Here is a 21,589-nt window from a genome sequence, read left to right on the forward strand (position 1 = left end):
CCCATATGTGTGTTTAGTGTTAGTAAATAACGTGTTTTATAAATTTAAAACTTGGCTAAAAAGTGTAAAAAGGGCATAAAATATATATCTAAAATATATTACACTACACACGCATCACTTGTGTTTGTTAGAATTGACTAATGAAAGTCAAAACAGCCTTTGGATTGGAAGTAAATGTTAATGTGAACGAACATGCATGCTAACAATGTTTTGGGTATGGTCATATGAAAGGATAGGAAATTACATTAGCATGGACTCGAGCACGGAAGGCTAACGGGTCAAGAGGAGGTAAGGAAGCAAGCACGAACACGGACGCTCAAGGTAAGTGATTCCCAAACTTAGTTTCTTATTATGTAATGAAGTCTTGAAAGTAAGGAGACCGGGAATCATAAAAAGGGTGGTTTTTAATGGTAGGATTAAGGTAAGTGAGGTCATATTGGACCATATGTAGTTTAGTCTTGACTAAAGAGCAAAGTGCATAGTTCTGTAAAGTGTGCACTGCTTGAGTAAAGTGTGCACCAGTTTAGTATGTGTACCAGTTTAGTAAGTACACTAGTTCAGTAAAGTGTGTACTACTTCAGTAAGTGCTGATATGCACCAAATGCAACATATAAATTATATCAAACAAGGTATAAAATCAACCATTTTTAGTACTTATGTTGGAAAAAGTGTGTTTCTTTGTATACTTTTGATTTTCAGGATTAATTAAAAGAGCTTAAATGTACAAAAGGAGCAATTTAACGGCAAAAACCAGCATAAATACAAAAGAAGGGAAGTTGATACATCATACCGACCCTCCGAGCTTCACCCCAAGACCAAAAACAACAAATCAGAAGACAAGCACGGGGCTGTGCCACCAAGGCATGGGGTCGTGCCCCACTTAAGATTCCAGAAAGAAAAAGACAAACAGAAACAGACAAGAGACACGGTGCCATGTCCCATGGACACAGTCATGGTCAACTCCCAGATATGCAAATCTTGGATAATACAACAAGTACAATGGCCACGGGGCTGTGCCGTTGACACACAGGGTCGTGCAAGCATCCAGACTGACATGGCTCATTAAATGAAGACAAAGAAGAAGGGGGCACGGGGCCGTGTAAACTGTCTGTTTCCAACTATAAATAGGGGTACTTGGTTCAGTTGCAATCCACCCATTGGCAAACCACTTCTCTCACACTTGATACCACTCCACCACCACAATACCACCATCATCCACCACATTCATCCATCATCCATCTTAAGAGTGTGTAGTAGTCTCGGGATCTAAGACTGATCGTAAGAGTTTTTGTCAAACAAAGGCCATGATTAGCTAATCTCTTACATCACTTGGTGAAGAAAAGTCATTTATGTATTACTTTTGAATTTCAAGCTTTGGTTAACTTTTTAATTGGGTTTGTATTAGTGACTTTAATATCTAGTTGTTTATGCTGAAAGTGAACTTTATGCTATCATCTCTTCATGTTTTGTTGATTCACTCATTCATGTCTTTACGGTCTATATAAAGCGCGTTAACTACCTGGAAGGGGGTTAGAAGGGTGGTTTGGGTAAAGTTCTTGTCTCGTTCAGTGTAAAGTTCTCCCTCGAATGCACCCAACCAGATATTCTAGGAGAAATGCTCCTTGACGAGTTATTTCAACTAGAAAATCTAGTCCTAAATTGGTTAAAAGAGCTTAGGAAGGATTTCATTGATCCATCCCAAGAAGAAATGTTGGGGTCGCATGAAAACAACCTCGTTGTTCCCAATCCTACCTTCGTACCTAGCGAAGACATGGATGATAGTCGTCCCTGTGGCGATTGTGCCGTGAAGGACTCTCCATCGACTTCGTTCGGTGCATACATAGACCTGAGCGATTCGGCATATACCTTCTTTAACGAGAGCCCGGAAAAGGGTTGGACTTGTCCACCTAAAATAAAAATAGGAATCACCCTCACCGACAACCTCTTGCGTTCTCGTCTTAGTCTAGGGCAATTGAGGTATCTTAGGCACTTTGGGGTTGTTCCAACCAGTAAGGAACCACCCGATATCAATAAGTTCCTTAGAAATTTGAGAAACTCCATAAGACAGCTTCCAGACACGGGGCCGTGTCCAGGTCAGCACGCCCCCGTGCCCACCTAAAAGATTCTCTGCTGGTTTTGTCAGAATACGGACAAAATGTGTCAGGATTTTAACTGCACACGGGGCCGTGTCCACCCAACACGGGGTCGTGTCCAGTGCGCTGTCGTTTTCTTTAAATGCAGCCTGATTCCTGCTCATTTTTGACCACTTCAAAAGGCAGAGATTCCTGGGATCTTCACTCATACTATACTAGGTAAGTTCCAAAAGAAGGTTCCAAAGAACCCTCTTGTCTTTTCCACTTCTATTCATTGCCTTCTCTTTCAATTTTCATAACATCTCCTCCACTAAAGTTTGGAAACTCCATGATTCCAGCCTTTGGTGTGAAGTTTGTAAGGTTGTTATCCAAGGGATCTTACTCAAAATAAGTTATATAACTTTGTTTTAAATTATCTGTGCTTAAAACTCGAATAAAAACCATAAAAATAATTTAAAACTCCAAGATTCCTTGATCTCAAAACCTGCAGACAACTGGACACGGGGCCGTGCTCAGCGAGCACGGGGCCGTGTCCGAGGTTCTGTTACATGAAAATTGAACTCTCTTCGGTCTATTTCTCAGAAATGGCAAGCAGAACTAGCGGAGCATCTTCATCAAGAAATAACCGACAGGGGAGGAGATCATCAACGGCAGAAGATTCTCTTGTAAACTATGTTTACGCCCTAAGAGAGGCTATTGATGAAATGACGGGGGTGGAAGAAGCATTGGTCGACCGTATCAACCATCTGACGGTGGGACTGGAGGGATGTCTCCGAGAAGTAAACCTCTTGCACCAGAGGTTAAACATACTCGCCTCTCCTCCTTTGGTACCTATAATAACCCAAAGGGCATGGAACGTGGTCCCCGAAGTCATCATACCCGCCAAATGGTACGCCATACACCCGGAGCCTCCGCAAGGGATAGTACAAGGAATCCCAGTGGTTGTACCCCCTCCTCCGCAAGATGTTGAGGAAAATGAAGCCACCTTCTTCCTTCCAAGGGAGATAGAAGAATGGCTTTAACAACGTCTAGGGAGAAAATCATCGGCCGGGAGTCCTACTACATCGGGAAACTATTCCCAAAATTTTCTTACCAAAAAGTAGAACTCTTTATGATAACTTTGTGTACCTCCTGACCTAATTAGTTAAGTTTTTCTTTTATTTTCTTTATTTTTAGGAAATTTATGTAAGATCTCTCTATGGTTTTAATGGTATGATGATTTTAAGATATGAATGGTGTCGTAATAAATAAAACACACTCATGGTGGTCAAGGATGACAAGGTGTAGGTCCCTATCCCGTGTGGATCGTAACGAGATTGATAATCAATCAAGGGTGCGGAATCCCCTTGATTAATCTTTGAACACAGAAACAATAATGAATATGGAGAACACGAAACAAATCACTTTCAATCGGGTCTTCTATTGATTATACAACACAAGGTTTACAATCAATTCAAGATCCACAAGAAATCTCTCAGCCACGTAGATTTCTCTAACTCTCTCTCAAACTCAATTAACTGGCTAACCTAAACCCTAATGCATAAAGCTGTTTATATAGGACAGCCATGTTTGCATACTGGGCTTTGGTCTGGGCTTGGCCATTCTCCTAGCCCATTACACAGAAATAACTCCCTAACCAATATGCTAAGCCCAATACAAAATATCCAAAGACTAAATAATCAAACTATTAAGCTGTTGTCACAAAACATGCACCAACAAACTCCCCCTTGACAATAGCTTCATAGTGTAACTTTGTCTTCAAACATCTTGTGTTCTTTTGGTCTTTGGATAGCGTCAGCTACACAGCTTCTGACATCAACACAAGGGAAACGAGAAACATAACCCCATGCACGAAAACAAGGCCATCCGACAACAATTTTCCCATTACAGTAAGTTCAGCACGGGTCGTGCCCAGCCAACACGGCCCCGTGCTGAACATCCTGCAGACAAATGCCCAGTTCAGGTAACTGGACACGAGCCGTGTTCACCGAACACGCCCCCGTGTCCAGGCTTCTGTTTCTTTTCTTTAATTATTGTTACTGGCACCTGAACACGGGGCCGTGCCCGGTCACCACGGGGCCGTGTCCAGACTGCCAGTAACACAAAAATTTTGCTTTTAACACCATTTTGCACATTCAATGAACCTAAAAATTTATTTTTGGGACACATTGAGGATAATGTGTAATTTAAGTATGGGGGGGATGCTAAAACCTTGAATTTTGCAAGTCCTAATAACAAGCCGTACACAAAACTCTATTGGAACCGCGAATCACCCCAAAATTTTTTTAAAAATTTTCATTTTTTTTACTTGTCTAAGTTTAAGTTGGGAATTCTAAGACTAACAAGGTTATATTTTTATAAGTTTACAACCAATAGCGTCGTGATAAAAAGAACCAACATAAGAAAATTATGAAACGGCATGACAAGCTTAGTTAAAATTCGATTATATATACTTGATCACATAAAAACCCATTCCCACAAAAGTGAGTTTTGAGCCTTTATTGAGCATACAAATATACATCTTTACGCTAAATGCTCATTTTTCGTTTCTTGTGTGAATAGCCGCTTGGTTCTTACGACTCTAGAACTTGCCACAACAATTCATTCCCGATCCTTACCAACTTAAACCCAAGTAAGTAAATGATGGAGGCATTAGGACTAACACTTTTTCTTTCAACACCATTATTTTTATTTTTCTTTTCACCTACCAAAAAATTCCCCCCAGTTAGCCCCTTTGAGCCTAAACCTTTTCATTTCTTAACCCAAAACCCTTTTTACCCACCAAAAAAAACCCCTTTTTATTTTTACCTTTTATTTTAGTAACAAGCTCGGTATTCGTGTGACAAAAAAAATTTACAATGAAGTTAGAAATAAACAAACAAAGCTCCTCAAACAAAAGCTTGTTTGAATAAATACTTCATTAAAAATAAAAAGTCACAAACCACTAACCCAACCACCCACCTTTAGCCCGACGCTTTTTAAGCTTTTCGCCCTTTTTCTACTAACCACTAACCCAACCACCCACCTTTAGCCCAAGCCTAACCCTTCACCCGAAAAGTCCTCCTGATATTTACAAAGGTATAAAGTTAAAAATGAGGAGGATTGATTGCTTGGCAAGCTTATGGTAGGAATAAGTTCCATGCCGCTCTCGAGTGATTCACTAAAAATACACATTCGGCCGAGTGTGAGTGATTTCTCCCGTGATGTATGTGAACTTGTATATAAATGGAATTTTAGAAAGGTATGTTATGCCTTAATAAATAATTTACCTTATGAAAAGTTTTTAATAAATCATGACAAATAGGATTGTAAATAAGTAAAAATAAAACCTAAACAATCTTGGAAAATCCCGACACTCTATGACGAGCCCAAAACCTTCTCTTCTACCCATTCCATTTTGGGAGTGTAAGCCACATATTAAAGAGTTTTGCTTGAGGACAAGCAAAAATTCAAGTGTGGGGATATTTGATGTGTGTAAAATGCAACATATAAATTACATCAAATGAGGCATAAAACTAACCCTTTTTAAGTACTAATGTTGGAAAAGTGTGGTTTTGTCTTCCTTTTGTATTTTCAGGATTAAATGAGCTCAAATTAACAAAAGAAGCAAAAAGACAGCTGAATCTAACATAAATACAAGAAAAGGATCAAAAGTGGACTGCCCGACACCTCGACAGCATCCTCCCAAGCAAAACAAGGAAAACAGAAGGCTGAACACGCCCCATGCTCAGCGAGCACGGGGCCGTGCCCAAGAAGCAGCAGAAAAGACAAACCTGTAGAAGCTTCTATTGCTCACCACGGGGCCGTGCCCAGTGAACACGGGGGCGTGCCCAAAGTACTGCAGGCGCATTAATTGTAATTGCGAATTACAATTAATGAGGAGAGATAGTGTCAGACAGGCACGGGGTTGTGCCCAGGCCTCTGTTCAGCCTATAAATAGGAGTGCTTGGATTCATTGCAACTCATCCCTTGGCACACCACCTCTCTCACACTTCATCCACCACCCACCACCATCACAACACCATCATCCACCACCATCATCCATTACCCATCATAGAGTGTGTGAGTCATCTCGGGATCCAAGATTGATCGTAAGAGTTCTTGACAATCAAGGCCATGTTTGCCTAAGTCTCTTACATCACTTGGTGAAGACAAGTGTTTAGTATAATACTTTTTATTTTTAATCTTTTGCACTTCTTAATTGGTTTTGTATTAATGTCTTTAATAACTAGTTGCTTATGTTGAAGGTGATTCTTATTTATCGTTTGTCCGTGGTGTCTTGGCATTATTTTACTGTCTATATAAAATAAAAGATTTTCACCATTCATATCTCCACGGTCTATATGGAGGTATGTTGGCTACCTGGTCGGGGGTTAAGGGAACGGTTTGGTAAGGGTCTTGCCCCTGTTCAGCGTTTAGAGGTCCTGCAAGGGACCTGGGTCAAATTTAGTAGGACCTCCTTCAATACCCAAAGGTATTGGATGGCGGGGGTCCAAACTCTTTGATCCACTCATAAGTTAACTACTATTAATACTATAACCCGGCTATTTAGGACTGTATCCTTGTTGACTCAGACTACTTAGTCGAGGGTAACGTCACCTCCAAAAGAGGGGCCTACCATAATTTGCATTAATAACTTAATTAATTATCTTTCAATAATCCGACCCTTTAGGATTGTATCCTTGCTGACTCAAACTACTGGGTTGAGGATAACGTCGCCTTCAAAAGAGGGGCCTACTACAATAACTAAGATAATCTCTTAAACAAGTGCAAAAGTGCGAAAATAATCAAAGGTTATACTAACACACGAGTCGGATCCAAGTGATTCATCTTGTCTATCTGTTTTTATTTTTATTTTATTTTTCAGCATTTAATTAGTTTTATTTTCTTAGTTTAAAAATATTTTTCTAACATTTTGATTTGATTAGACGTTGAGGATAAACTGGTACTAAAAGCTCTTGTGTTCTTGGACGACCTCGGTATCTTACCAACACTATACTACGTCCACGATGGGTGCACTTGCCCATATGTGTGTTTAGTGTTAGTAAATATCGTGTTTTATAAATTTAAAACTTGGCTAAAAAGTGTAAAAAGGGCTTAAAATATATATCTAAAATATATTACACTACACACGCATCACTTGTGTTTGTTAGAATTGACTAATGAAAGTCAAAACAACCTTTGGATTGGAAGTAAATGTTAATGTGAACGAACATGCATGCTAACAATGTTTTGGGTATGGTCATATGAAAGGATAGGAAATTACATTAGCATGGACTCGAGCACGGAAGGCTAACGGGTCAAGAGGAGGTAAGGAAGCAAGCACGAACACGGACGCTCAAGGTAAGTGATTCCCAAACTTAGTTTCTTATTATGTAATGAAGTCTTGAAAGTAAGGAGATCGGGAATCATAAAAAGGGTGGTTTTTAATGGTAGGATTAAGGTAAGTGAGGTCATATTGGACCATATGTAGTTTAATCTTGACTAAAGAGCAAAGTGCATAGTTCTGTAAAGTGTGCACTACTGTAGTAAAGTGTGCACTGCTTGAGTAAAGTGTGCACTAGTTTAGTAAGTGTACCAGTTTAGTAAGTACACTAGTTCAGTAAAGTGTGTACTACTTCGGTAAGTGCTGATATGCACCAAATGCAACATATAAATTATATCAAACAAGGTATAAAATCAACCATTTTTAGTACTTATGTTGGAAAAAGTGTGTTTCTTTGTATACTTTTGATTTTCAGGATTAATTAAAAGAGCTTAAATGTACAAAAGGAGCAATTTAACGGCAAAAACCAGCATAAATACAAAAGTAGGGAAGTTGATACATCATACCGACCCCCCGAGCTTCACCCCAAGACCAAAAACAACAAATCAGAAGACAAGCACGGGGCTGTACCACCAAGGCATGGGGTCGTGCCCCACTTAAGATTCCAGAAAGAAAAAGACAAACAGAAATAGACAAGAGACACGGGGCCGTGTCCCATGGACACAGTCATGGTCAACTCCCAGATATGCAAATCTTGGATAGTACAACAAGTACAATGGCCACGGGGCCGTGCCGTTGACACACAGGGTCGTGCAAGCATCCAGACTGACATGGCTCATTAAATGAAGACAAAGAAGAAGGGGGCATGGGGCCGTGTAAACGGTCTGTTTCCAACTATAAATAGGGGTACTTGGTTCAGTTGCAATCCATCCATTGGCAAACCACTTCTCTCACACTTGATACCACTCCACCACCACAATACCACCATCATCCACCACATTCATCCATCATCCATCTTTAGAGTGTGTAGTAGTCTCGGGATCTAAGACTGATCGTAAGAGTTTTTATCAAACAAAGGCCATGATTAGCTAATCTCTTACATTACTTGGTGAAGACAAGTCATTTATGTATTACTTTTGATTTCCAAGCTTTGGTTAACTTTTTAATTGGGTTTGTATTAGTGACTTTAATATCTAGTTGTTTATGCTGAAAGTGAACTTTATGCTATCATCTCTTCATGTTTTGTTGATTCACTCATTCATGTCTTTACGGTCTATATAAAGCGCGTTAACTACCTGGAAGGGGGTTAGAAGGGTGGTTTGGGTAAAGTTCTTGTCTCGTTCAGTGTATAGATCCGGCGAGGACTTGGTTCAAGCTTATAAGGACTTCTTTTGAGGCAGATAGTATCAAATCAGGGGAAGTAAGAACGACTTGAATCCCTTATAAATAAATTACTATTAAACTTTAAACCGGCCTTGCGGGACTATATCCCTGCTGACTCAGACCAATATGGCCGAAGGTAGCGTTGCCTCCAAAAGAAGGACATGCCACATGTAGCATTAATAACTTACTTAATTATCTTTCAATATTCCGACCTTGCGGGACTGTATCCCTGCTGACTCAGACCAATATGGCTGAGGGTAGCGTTGTCTCCAAAAGAGGGACATGCCACTATAACCAAGATAATCTCTTAAAAAACCCAAAGTGCGGAAATTATCAAAGGATACATAAAAGATGAGTCGGAACCAAGTGATTCTATCTTGTCTATTTGTTTCTTTTATTTATTTAGTTTCTTTCTTTTACTTATTAAAATGTTTTTCCCAAAATTTGGTTAGATTAGACGTTAACGATGTTCCGGTATTAAAACCTCTTGTGTCCTTGGACGACCTCGGTATCTTACCATCACTATACTACGCCAACGATAGGTGCACTTGCACTAGCGTGTTGTAGAGAGTGATAGTGTTATATCGTGTTTTATAAATTTAAAGATTGATAAACGAGTAAAAAGTACTTAAAAATATATTTAAAATATACACACCCTCGCTCACGTCAGTGCACTAGTTCAGTAAAGTTTGCACTGGTTCAGTAAAGTGTCACTAGTTTAGTAAAGTGCACACTTCAGTATAGTGCATGTATTAGCGAGGTGCACACTTCACTAAAGTGCATTCTTCGGTAAATTGTTGGTAGCAGGAAACCACAAACAAGCGTGATTAAGAATGAATACGTACTTAGGTTTGTATGTGTGGGATTGTATGTTTGAATGGTGTGGCTAGGAATAGTATCTTGTATGTGTTAGATTGTAAGAAGTAGGTAAAAGTTGGATAGAACACTATGTATGCACATTTTGGAATTTAATATATATGAATGAATGAGACTTGTAAATATGTGTACGTGGCTTATAATACGTACGAATATTAACGATGATAATCATGTTACTTTTGAGAATGGAGTAAAGGTGCAGGGAAGTTACTGTTGGCTTTTGAAGGTTCGTTGCCGGGGTGCAAGGACTGAACTCAGAAGGATAATTGAATGGCTTATCACACGTTGGAAGAATGCGTCATGTCTTTTAAATTATATATGTTTTAGAGTATGTATGTTGTCACCGGGGATGTGGATGTGTACGATGACTGCAGGTTACATGGATCATCATCATCACCACCACCACCACCATCATCATCATCATCATCATCATCATCATGAAGTGTAAGCAGTTGAAGATCGAGCCCAAACGTGGATTGTATGGAAGTATGGTCGCTTAGGTTGTAAATGGATGTAACACTTGGTGTATTTAATAAGAAGTAAAGATGTAATTCATGTAAAATAGTCATATTAAATGGATTTCAAACATCTTAGAACGTATGTAAAGAAAGAAATTTTATGGTTCGTATTTTCGCTGCGTCTTTTCGATTAAAACGTGTTAGGGTCTTACAATCAGGACCTATAAACTTCAACGTAGATCACTTAGTCTTCCTCATTCTTTTCATTGCCGTATCCAAGACTGTTTGATCTTCATCTTCATTATCAGTTTCAAAGTCATCTAGATCCACGTTGAGGTCATCCTCTAACACATCTTCCTCACTTCCATTCTCCTCTACATCAGAATCAACGTTGTTTCTGAACATTTGCATCACCACCTACTTGCTTTTTTTCTTCTACATCAGCTTCCTCCTCATCCTCTACATCAAAATCGCTGATCTTCACTTCCCTCATCATCATTTTCCTCATTCTTCTCACCTGCTTGATCACTCTCTTCTTGATCATCTTCATTTACATTTTCAGTATCATGGTAATGACATTCAAACAGATCAACAAATGGAGCATCATGCGCTTCCGCATCTTGGCTTTCAATAGGAGGACAATGGGAACTCTGTGTGATGACTTCTTCATCACAAGATGTCATCAACAGACGTGGCGTCTTTCCACATAAAATAATCACTAGTACGTCCATGCCAAAATTATCAATATCAGTACAAATATGCTCAAACGAGCTTAAAAAATCACTATCACTAGACAAACACTTCAAACCCAAATCCAAATATACATACTAAATTTTAAAATGGAAGTAAAACACCATGTCAACAGAATAAACAATCTGCATAACCATTTCCTCTAGTATGTCAATGCCAAAATCATCAATATCAGCACAATCTATGAAATTATACTTACCACCCACGTATGATCGACAAGGGATGTCACTAAACTCACCATCGCAGTACACCTTAATACTGAAGTTTGTAGGTTCATCGTCGTCTGTCAAACCCAAAAAACCCAACAATTAATTACAACTCACACACACTCTCTTCCTAGTAGACATTTTAACATTCAATTTCATGCACAATTCAACATGAAACTTCAAAAAAAGAGATAAAATAACTTACCATAATAATATTTAGGTCAATGTAGATGTCATTGGGTCTCACCCTCCAAAAACCCCTGCCATTTTCGTCCTGAACCTTCAATTCCACCTGCAACTAACTTTGGCTTCCTAGAGAAGAATGAAGGATAGAAATGTGCAAATGAGAGTTTTGACAAGATGGTATTTGTTATAAGGGGTTCTAAATTGCAAAATTACCATATTGCCCTTCGTTTTGGAAGTAAAAAGACATTAGTGCCCAAGTCAACTACTGGACTGTGAATTTTTTCAAAAATTACGGTTGAACCCGTGATTGAGTGTAAACCCCAGAGACTAAAACTGTAATTAAGTAATTTACTCTATTACATATTATATAGATCAACAATTAAAAAAACCTAGTGATACAAAAATTTATTATAGTATGGGTTGATGGAGCAAAATGACAGGTCTAGTGGTAGCAAAAGGAAAGAAGATGCCTGGATATTGTTATGTTACATAAAACTATTAATTAAGAAAGCTGAACAGCACAGTTTCCAGATTTAGACGTACGCTATACATAAAACAAATTCAAAGATGCGCTGCCTTCAATTGAATAAATTACCGATTTTCATAAGTAATTTTAATAATTTCCAAAGCAAGGTAATACTTAAGTGTTGTTTGTTTTTTTAGAGGTAAAACATCTGCAGTCTGCGTATCACATCTGTTAATATTTGTAGTAGAAGAAGTGGACCATACCTCTGCAGTCTGCAAGAAAAAGACTATTTGCAAGCAAACAACACCTCTCTCTCTCTCTCTAAAAACAACCACCACCATATACATCATACACCACCACCACCTCCTCGTAGCCATCACAACCATCTCATCTGCAACCACACCGCCAATGTCGACGGAAACTTTCCAACAATCAGCAACAACCCATGTAAAATTAGCTAAAACTTTCATCAAATAAACCATAACTAAATTGGGGATTATGAATAGCAAAAAAAGATTGACTTCAATTCATCATGAAGAAACTATAAAAAATTAATCACTACAACTTGTAAATTATTATATTTTTCAGATGCGACAAGTATGCTATATTATTTAGATTTGTTAGTTTATATAATCTTATAATCACTAAAACTTGTAAATTATTATATTAGTTATTATGTATGCCAAACTGAGTTTCTAGCTTACATGCAATACATGTTGATTTTAACATATATAATTTTTCTTTACGTTGTAATAAATAAAACTAAAAGTAAAACTATTAGTAATATTTATTAATTTTATTAATATAAAAGAACAAATCCACATGCATTCCCTAAATATGCCTAGAGGGTATGAATTTGTGCGTGTACTAGAGGGTGTGAATTCGAAAGTTACGTTGTTGTATACGAAAGTTATGTATTCAAACAAAATGTGCACTAAAACATATATAAAGATAAACACGATGGTTGTGCATTACAACGACTCGATTTAAATGTAGACAAAAACAACACATCGCAATGGCGTATCTACCGATGAGTATCGGGTGGTTTAAAAAAACCGAACAATTTTAAAAAACGGGTAAAAAAACCGCTCAATATAAAAATAACATTTCTAAAACTCATTCGAAACGTAGATACGAATAAATCACATGAATCATTAACATAAAAAACAAAAAAAAAACATTAAAAGACCAGGTAATTAGAAATTCGTTAAAAACTCAAAATGATAATTTTCATTAAAGTTAATGAGTTGTGCAAATCGGTTATAAAAATAAAATAATTAACCAACTAAAGTGTATGGGGTGTAAATAAAATTTAAACTAAATTTATTGAAGTTAAAGAGATGTACATGAAACTTTCACCACTTTCATCAAAAGACAATAGATAAAAGAATTAAGAAAAATGATGCATTGTAGCTAGTGTTATCATAACTGTTATATTAAAAATGGGCTTAGGTTTAGGTTGACTAGATGCGTCTACACGTTGAATTGTTTAAATAGTTTAATTTTTATATTTATATTTTATATTATGTCATTATTTAAAATAGTTAAATATTTTATGCTAAAAAGTTTTTATTTTGAGGGTGCTTTTGGTTCGTGGATTTTTTTTAAAAGAATTGGAATTTATCAAAGAAATTGGATTCTCAAAGACCCACACTGTTGTGCCCCGACCTAGACCGCCGCCGATCCACACCATCCCAACCTGACTTAGACCGCCTCTGACCCGCATCGTCGCGACCTGACCTGCATTGTTTGAACATACCCGCCTCGTATCGACTCGGCCAGGGCTGACGACTAGAACCGTCACAAACCGCCTCATGCCCTCGCTAACTCGCACTGTTTCGAACCGACCCAGGCCGTCGACAACACACACCGTGTATAAAATTTGATTCCGCACTTGTTTATGCATTAACAACAAGGAATAGGTTGTATAAGATCATTATAAGGACCTGCAATAACATTTATCTTCTTTGAATTTAATAGAATTCTTTTGTTTTACGGTGTGAAACTAAATATAGGGTTGAAAGTTTGAGTGCCAATACTACTTTTAGCTATAACCTCTACTTCTATAACATGATTTCTTTGTGATATGATCTGTAGTCGAGTTGTATTACATAACCCATTTTTATCAACATTTCTTAATAAATCATTGGAATACCAACCTTTAGTGTGATTTTATGGTTTGACAAAACAGAAGTTCAAGTCCATTTCGAACATCAAGTGAGTATTAACTTTGATCAAAATTATCATGAAAATGCTCTAACTCAGAGATATTATCTGAACTAAGGAACTTTAAGTATTTTAAATATTTCAATATTTTTTTTGAAGGCAAATGGTACTCCTACTCTATTTTACACCTATTATAGTAAAATATTTCATTTGCGTAGGTTTAAACCTTCGACCTTTCCTTTAAGAAGCAAATGTCTCTACCTAGTGAGCTAGCCACACAATAACATGATTTTTATTTAAAAATCAAAATTACAGATGAATTTGATGGAGAATTTGTTGCTAATCTTCAAAGAGAAGGCCAATAATCCTTCAGTAAAATGGTGTCGGTAATCCATCAATAGGGATGCTGATGGTAATCTGTGTAGGACGACCGTTCAAGAAATAAAATAAAATAACAGTTTTTATTATACCGTTATCGGATTACAATACAGAAACAAACAAGAACAATACAAAGACAAAATAAAATACAGAATCATAACAAAGACTGAAATAGATTACAAGGAAATAGAGAAAATCGAAAACTCAAAAGTGACTGAGGCACGTGATGAACACCATTCCCTTAAAACAACTTTCAGACCACCCAGATTAACCCATTTGTTTCCAAGGGTACAATAGCCAAAGTAGATTGTACTGCCGGGATTCGCCTTATACCTAAAAGATTACCTGAAACAAGAGTGCGAAGAGAAGTAAAATCTGGGAATTTGTTGGATGTGGTGTGTGTTGTATGAACCATACGAGTTTCTCTATTCTCTATATAAAGAACAATGCCATCAAAACGCCACATTATGCCGATCGCCCTCATCCCGGGCACGGGCGCGTGTCGGGTGTTTTGCACCCTTTTGGCTGCTACTGGGTGTGACTTGTCACATAGGAATACATTTATATAGAGAATTCTAATTATATATTAACAAAAGATTTATCTCTCCATCAAATTGGGACAAACACAACTTCGAGCACATTAAAGTTGCAACACAAATAAAGCTTAAGAGATCTCTCATTCATTTCGACTTTAATCACTAAATAATTATTATATTAATCAACAATATATTATTTACAAAATTTTCAACAATATGTCGGTAGCAGGGGCGCAACTATTAAGGGGCCGGGGGGTGGGGGGACCCCCGAACTTTTCGCTCAATAGTGTAATATATGTGGTTTTTGTATAGAAATTTTTGGGTATATACGTTTTCGACCTCCTGATTCAATATAAATTTTTAGGTATATACGTTTTCGCCCCCGGTCGGTATGAAGTACTAACCTGTCCTTCTAACTCATAATATGGCCTTAACTAATTGATGATTTGGAATTGAAGATAATGCGTTTTTTTACAACAATTGGATGGGTAGTTAAAATCTTAATCTTATTACACATATATTTGTCAATAGAGTCTCCATAACAAATTACATATGCAACATACATATTTTATATGCTTAAAGGTAAAAGAACATAGAAAGGGAAAATACACTAGATCGCAACAAAAACAAGAACTATTATCTTGGTCATGCTTTTTGTTCGATCACATTTCACAACATATAAAAACAAACAAAATAAAAAAAATTAAAAAAAACATAGACAACTTTGTTTCAATTCTGATAAATTTCTGATCATCCATCCGTTTCATTCTTCAGCAGAAGCTATGGAAGTACACTGTACTGATTGAATTGATTCCAACTTTGAATTCCATCATTCCAATTGTTAATGTTTCCATTTTCATAGTTTCCGGTGGTGTTTCCATCTGTTGGACCTATCTCCGCCGCACGATCCACATTCACCGGCTCAAAACCACCGTCAATAAACCACTCAGTCTCCAAACCAACACTCTCTTTTCTTAAATCACCGCTCATGGAAGTCTGTGATGGTTTTGGAATCTCCAAATTCTGAAAAAATATTGGTTGCAGTTTCTGAGCTTGAGATTCAATAATAACATTTTGGTTTTGCTGCTCAATTTCTCCTCCTCCACCACCGCCATTGCCACCATCACCACCACCGCGGCCACCTAACAAGACCGCCAGTCGCTGCTGCTGCAGCCTCCAATGTAAATCTTGGTTGATAGAACTTAAGGACTCAATAGAAGATGCAAGATTATTATTATTAATATTATTATTAACACGTCCAGTTTCTGGAAAACTTGCTAACCCTCCATGCAGTTGATGATGAGGATCTTGTTTGAAGATAGGGATACTGAACCTTAATGAATCAAGATTCATGAAAGTTGGTGGATTGATTGATGAAGATGGGAATTGGTTTATTCCACCAAGTTGAAAGTCCATGGCTGGTGGGGAAAGACCAGTGAATAAACTCAGCCCTCCAGTGTCCAAAGATGTGTCTTTGGAGGAAGAATCACCATTGATGAACCTTGAAGAACTCGATCTCGGCTTCTTCTTTCGGCACCCACCGCCTATTGGGACGTTGCGAAGGGCGCCACCTTTGGTCCAGTACCTTCTACATGTTTTGCAAAAGTGTCTAGGCTGGGTGAGGCTGTAGTTATTGTAGTAGCAGAATTTTGTGTTTGGTGAATCACATCTAGGGCAATTAAGGGTTTGTTCCGGAGGCTTCAAAGCAGATGGTTTCCGGCCCGGGCCGCCGCCACCGCCACCAGCAGAGGAGTCATCATTGGTGGGTATTTTTAGAGGTGTGGTGTGGTCTAGAGACATGATGAGATTAATGGATTAAATTGAGAGGTAAGAAACCCTAATAGGAATTGATGAGAGAGAGAGAGAAGGGTGGAGAGAGAGAATTGAGTTTCCTAAGGAAGAGGCAAAGATATGAATTGAATGGTTTCATGTATGAGATTGCAATTAAGATAGAAGAAGAAGATGTTGATGGGTTCTTGTGAACTTCATCAATTAAGGAGAAGGAGGAGAAAAATACTTCAATTTTCAGCAGGAATTATAGGTTCTTTGGATTGATAGATCCATGTTATATATAGCCTACACAAAACACAAAAAAACAAAAGAATTACTAATATATTTTATACAAAAAAGTAAATAACTAATATATATAATATAGTAACATATGATTTTCGTGAGAGAAAAAAATGTACTACACATGTTTGTTGAGTAAAAGTGATGAATCATTATAGACTGATTATTCTTCAAAGTTGATGTATATCGAAGCATAATTTTAAGTAACTTTGTATCAATTTTACCTGACTGGAGATAGCTTAATTAATGAGACAAATGCAACTAAGATTAAAACTATTACCTGTATTGAATTTCCTTCTTTTGAATTTACCACAATTTTTTTTTTTTAAAAGGGTACATTTTTACTACCCCTAAACTACACTAATAAATATTAATGATACCCAATGACATGATTTGAACCCTAATCTTTTCTTCAAACGACAAGAGCCTCTACCACCTAGCCAAAACCTGAAATGTCATAAGCTTATTTTTATCCTCAGTTTCTTTCCGATCAAAGCGTTTATGATTAATGTAATTGTTTTTAATCAATGGTCTCTTTTTATTATACTAGTTTTGAGGATTTGTATTGTGAAGGGCATGTAAAAACCTAATAATTGTATGACTTTGAAGAGTAATAAGATAATATCTACTTTTTATGACTTCCAAAAATATATACATGGTTAGAAATCTAAAAAATTAAAGTGGCTGTACTTTAAAATTAGTATGTTTAAAAAGTGAAGACCAACAATAATAATAATTTTGTAATGTATAGAATTTATTAAAATCCAAACTAAATCATAACAATTATTTTGTAATTTACTAATACTTTAGAGGAAGAAAACTAAAATATTTCATATGCAACCAAAGTTATGCGTAGAGTTTGTTAAGATACACCGAAGAAATAAAAAAAGAATATGGTGGATGTCATGTGAAATCAGGTCTATGCAATTTAGTGACACACACCCATTGTTCTAGCAAATTGAATAGTACATAAACAAACTATTTTTGCTAATTAGTATATACTAAACTATGTTAGAACTCCGTGTAATATACGAGTTGAATAAATATAATTTTATATATCAAATAATAAAAAATATATTTTTGAAACCTCGTTTACACATGTTAAATAAATGTAATTTTACATACTAAATAATAAAAAAAAATATATCTTTAAAAATCTCATTTATTACATGGGTTGAATAAATGTATTTTATATATTAAATAATAAAAGTTATATCTTTAAGAACTCTGTGTATTTTACGGGTTGAGTAAATTTTATTTTTAATTCATTTTTATTGGGTTTTCTTTGTATTGTTTTAAATGTTCTGGTCATCATGTCTTTCAACTGGGTTTTGGTCTTTACGTTTTTACTAAGGTTTCTATACATTGTGTTATCATCAAAACTTATAACACAATGTTTTATTTTAAATTCATTTTTACTGGGTTTACTTTGTATTGTTTTAAAGGTTCTGGTCATCGTGTCTTTCAATTGGGTTTTGGTCTTTACGTTTTTACTAAGGTTTCTATACATTGTGTTATCATCAAAACTTATAACACAATGCTAAATTTTGCTTATGTCCATTGTATTCTTATCAAAACCTATGACACCATGTATGGCACAATGAAGATAGTGTTATATTTGGGTTTTCTATTCATTTATATTAAATAATAAAAGTTATATCTTTAAGAAGTATGTGTATTGTACAGGTTGAGTAAATTTTATTTTATATATTAATAATGAAAAAAGTTACATTTTTAAGAACCTCATGTATTGTATGGGTTGAACACATGTAATTTTATATACCAATCAATAAAAAGTTATATCTTATTATATCTTTACAAACCCTGTGTATTATAAAACTTTTGGACTAAATTGACAAAATGACCCAAATCACAGGGACTAAAATGACATTTAACTCCTTACATTATATTAATTTATATTTAATGTTCGTCTTTTTTGTTAATGTCAAGATAAATAATTTTGATATCTAATAAATATTTTAAAAGATTATATTATCTCCTATACGAATTGTTTAAATTTAATTTTATAATTATCTTTTAATTAATATTAATTATATATAATCAAGTAGGAGATAAATATGAGAAAACTAAAAAATAGATGGCTGTCCTAATGTTGGTTTCTTTTATTATATAGTAAAGATTTGCTACATCCTAATATATATAAATAAATTATTTGCATTTATTTTAGAATTAAGAATATCTGAGAATTGCTAGAAAAGGTTATGTTTTGCGGTTTTATATATATTAATTTACAAATTTTATGAATATAAATTATTTACATTTATTTTATAATTAAGAATTAAGAATATCTGAGATTGCGAGAAAAGGTTATGTATTGCAAACTTATATATATTAATTTACAATTTTATTTTATATATATTAATTTACAAATTTTATGAAAAGTAAATTTAATTCTTTTAATAATATTTGTTTTTTTTCTACTAAAAAAATTATTCTTTTTGTTTTTTATATATCTTGACGTTTTTAAACGATGTTTATATTATATATTTTTAATATGTATTATTACTCTTTTACCCCTATACTATATATAACTAGGTGACTTTCCCCGCGCGATGCGGTGGGAATTCGGTCGGTATCTCTTTCGTTCATTATGTAAGAGAATTCAGTCAGTATCGATTCGGTTCGTTACAATATTGGTATGATACTGACACTTGGTTGAAATTTATTGTATGTCCAAAAAACTGTATTTTACATTGAAAACTATACAAATGAATACCGATGCCAGTTCCGATAATAATTATACTGGTATCAATTTCGGTATCAACTTGATTCGTCATGGTACTATTTTGAAAAATAAACTCTTTGTTTAACAAAATTTTTACTGAAGCAATGTGAAAAAATTATTAAACACAGTTGGTATTCATTTTTATAAAAAACATATAATGAATGCGACTTATTGAACAAAAAATCAAATTAATTAAACTAAATGGTTTCAAAGCATATATATTTTAAACTATATCTGATAATATACTGATATCGGTATGGCCGTTGATCAGTCGGTATCGTTGTATTGGTTTCGTGACACCAACCGCTATAACACCGACACTTGATATAGCCAACGATACATTATAAAGACTCTATTTCGAAGTTCGAACATAACCCAGTTTTTAATAAAATTTACACATGAACGTCAAGAAAAGCAGTCAAACACAACTATTAATATTTTTTTTAAAGAGAACAAACGCAAGTATGGAATCAAATTAATAAAAAAAAAAGGCAATTGGATTTTAACACCTCAAACTTTGAAGAATTGGCCAATAACACCCGCAACTAACACTTTGATTTGTGACACCCCAAACTTTTAATTTTGTTTGTCATTTCACCACTCAGTTAAAAAATGAGTAACTGAGTTAGTCTTCCATCCTAGCTGGCATCATTAATCCTACATGGCACCCATCACGTGACAAACACATGTTATAAGAAGCAAATGGCAAGATGAGGTGGATTATTTGGAGATTTATGTGTATATTTTAATTACTGTAATTAATATATACATATGTATAGGAAATCTCCCAAATAAAAAACCCTGCTCAATATAAAAAATCAAATCATCATCATCTTCATCGTTCTTCATCTTCACCCAAAAATAAAATCATAATCTTTAACGGTTCATCATCATCTTCAACGGTTCACCATACAAAATCGAATCATCATCATCTTCATCGGTTTATCATTACACACAACCACCGATTAACCTAAATTAACCTAAATAAAACCCACAAACAGATCTTCAAATCGGAAAAAAAAACCCACTGCTCGTTTCCGTTTCGAAGAACCCAAAACCGAATATAATGATGGTTGGAGATAATGGTTTTAGGGTTTCATGTTTTGTTTTTGTTTCTATATTGACGTATTTGTGATTTAGGGTTTCGTGTTCTGTTGTTGTTTGCCAAAGATGATGGTGGTTAGTGGGTCTATTTCGATGGTGGAAGGTGGGGCAGTGGTGGGCGGTGGTAGTTGATGGAGTGGTTTTTGATGGTTGACGGTGGTGGTGTAGAGGGGTAGAGAGAGATGTAGAGAAAGGGGCGGTGGTTCTTGATGGTTGAAGGTGTCGGTTCTTGGTGGTGGTGGATAGATCTTTCACAGATATACAGATGCAACAACTTTCCAACAGATTGTCGGTAATAATCCTCTGTTTATACTCTTGGTGGTGTCGGTTTTTTGATGGTTGATGGTGGTGGTGTAGAGGGGTAGAGAGAGATGTAGACGAGTTTGACCTTGCTTGTTCACCATTAATATGAATCTGATCCCCATTGTTGTGAGTAGAACCCTAACAATTCTCGATTTGAATTTTAATGTTTGATTTGGAAGTTACAGATCTGAAAAAGTTGAATGAGGATGTGTGAAATTGTTTCTGTGTCACTGGTAGTCTTTGATATTAAGGGATCTTGTCTTGTGCCACGTCATAAATGCCATGTAGGATTTAATACTGTCAAAAATAGTCCACGTAGGATGCCAGCTAGGATGGAAGACTAACTCAGTTACTCATTTTTTAACTGAGTGGTGAAATGACAAACAAAATTAAAAGTTTGGGGTGTCACAGATCAAAGTGTTAGTTGCGGGTGTTATCGACCAATTCTTCAAAGTTTGAGGTGTTAAAATCCAATTGCCCTAAAAAAATAAACATATTAAATGTGTATATCATACATATAAAATGGTTTTATTTATAACAATAACTGATATAATAATAAAATGATAATTATAATTTAGATAATAACTATATTAAAATATCTA

The 21,589-nt window shown here is 35.7% G+C and overlaps 1 protein-coding gene across 1 annotated transcript; it reads right to left on the reverse strand.

Moving 5' to 3' along the window:
• Positions 1-15,256: 15,256 nt before the first annotated feature.
• Positions 15,257-16,782, reverse strand: LOC110874681 (dof zinc finger protein DOF5.7). Its single transcript, XM_022123183.2, has one exon. The coding sequence runs from the start codon at positions 16,562-16,564 to the stop codon at positions 15,545-15,547; it is 1,020 nt and encodes a 339-aa protein (XP_021978875.1). The 5' UTR covers positions 16,565-16,782; the 3' UTR covers positions 15,257-15,544.
• Between the last annotated feature and the right edge of the window lie 4,807 nt (positions 16,783-21,589).

This window comes from Helianthus annuus, chromosome 9 (assembly GCF_002127325.2).
Source record: "Helianthus annuus cultivar XRQ/B chromosome 9, HanXRQr2.0-SUNRISE, whole genome shotgun sequence".
NCBI lineage: Eukaryota > Viridiplantae > Streptophyta > Magnoliopsida > Asterales > Asteraceae > Helianthus > Helianthus annuus.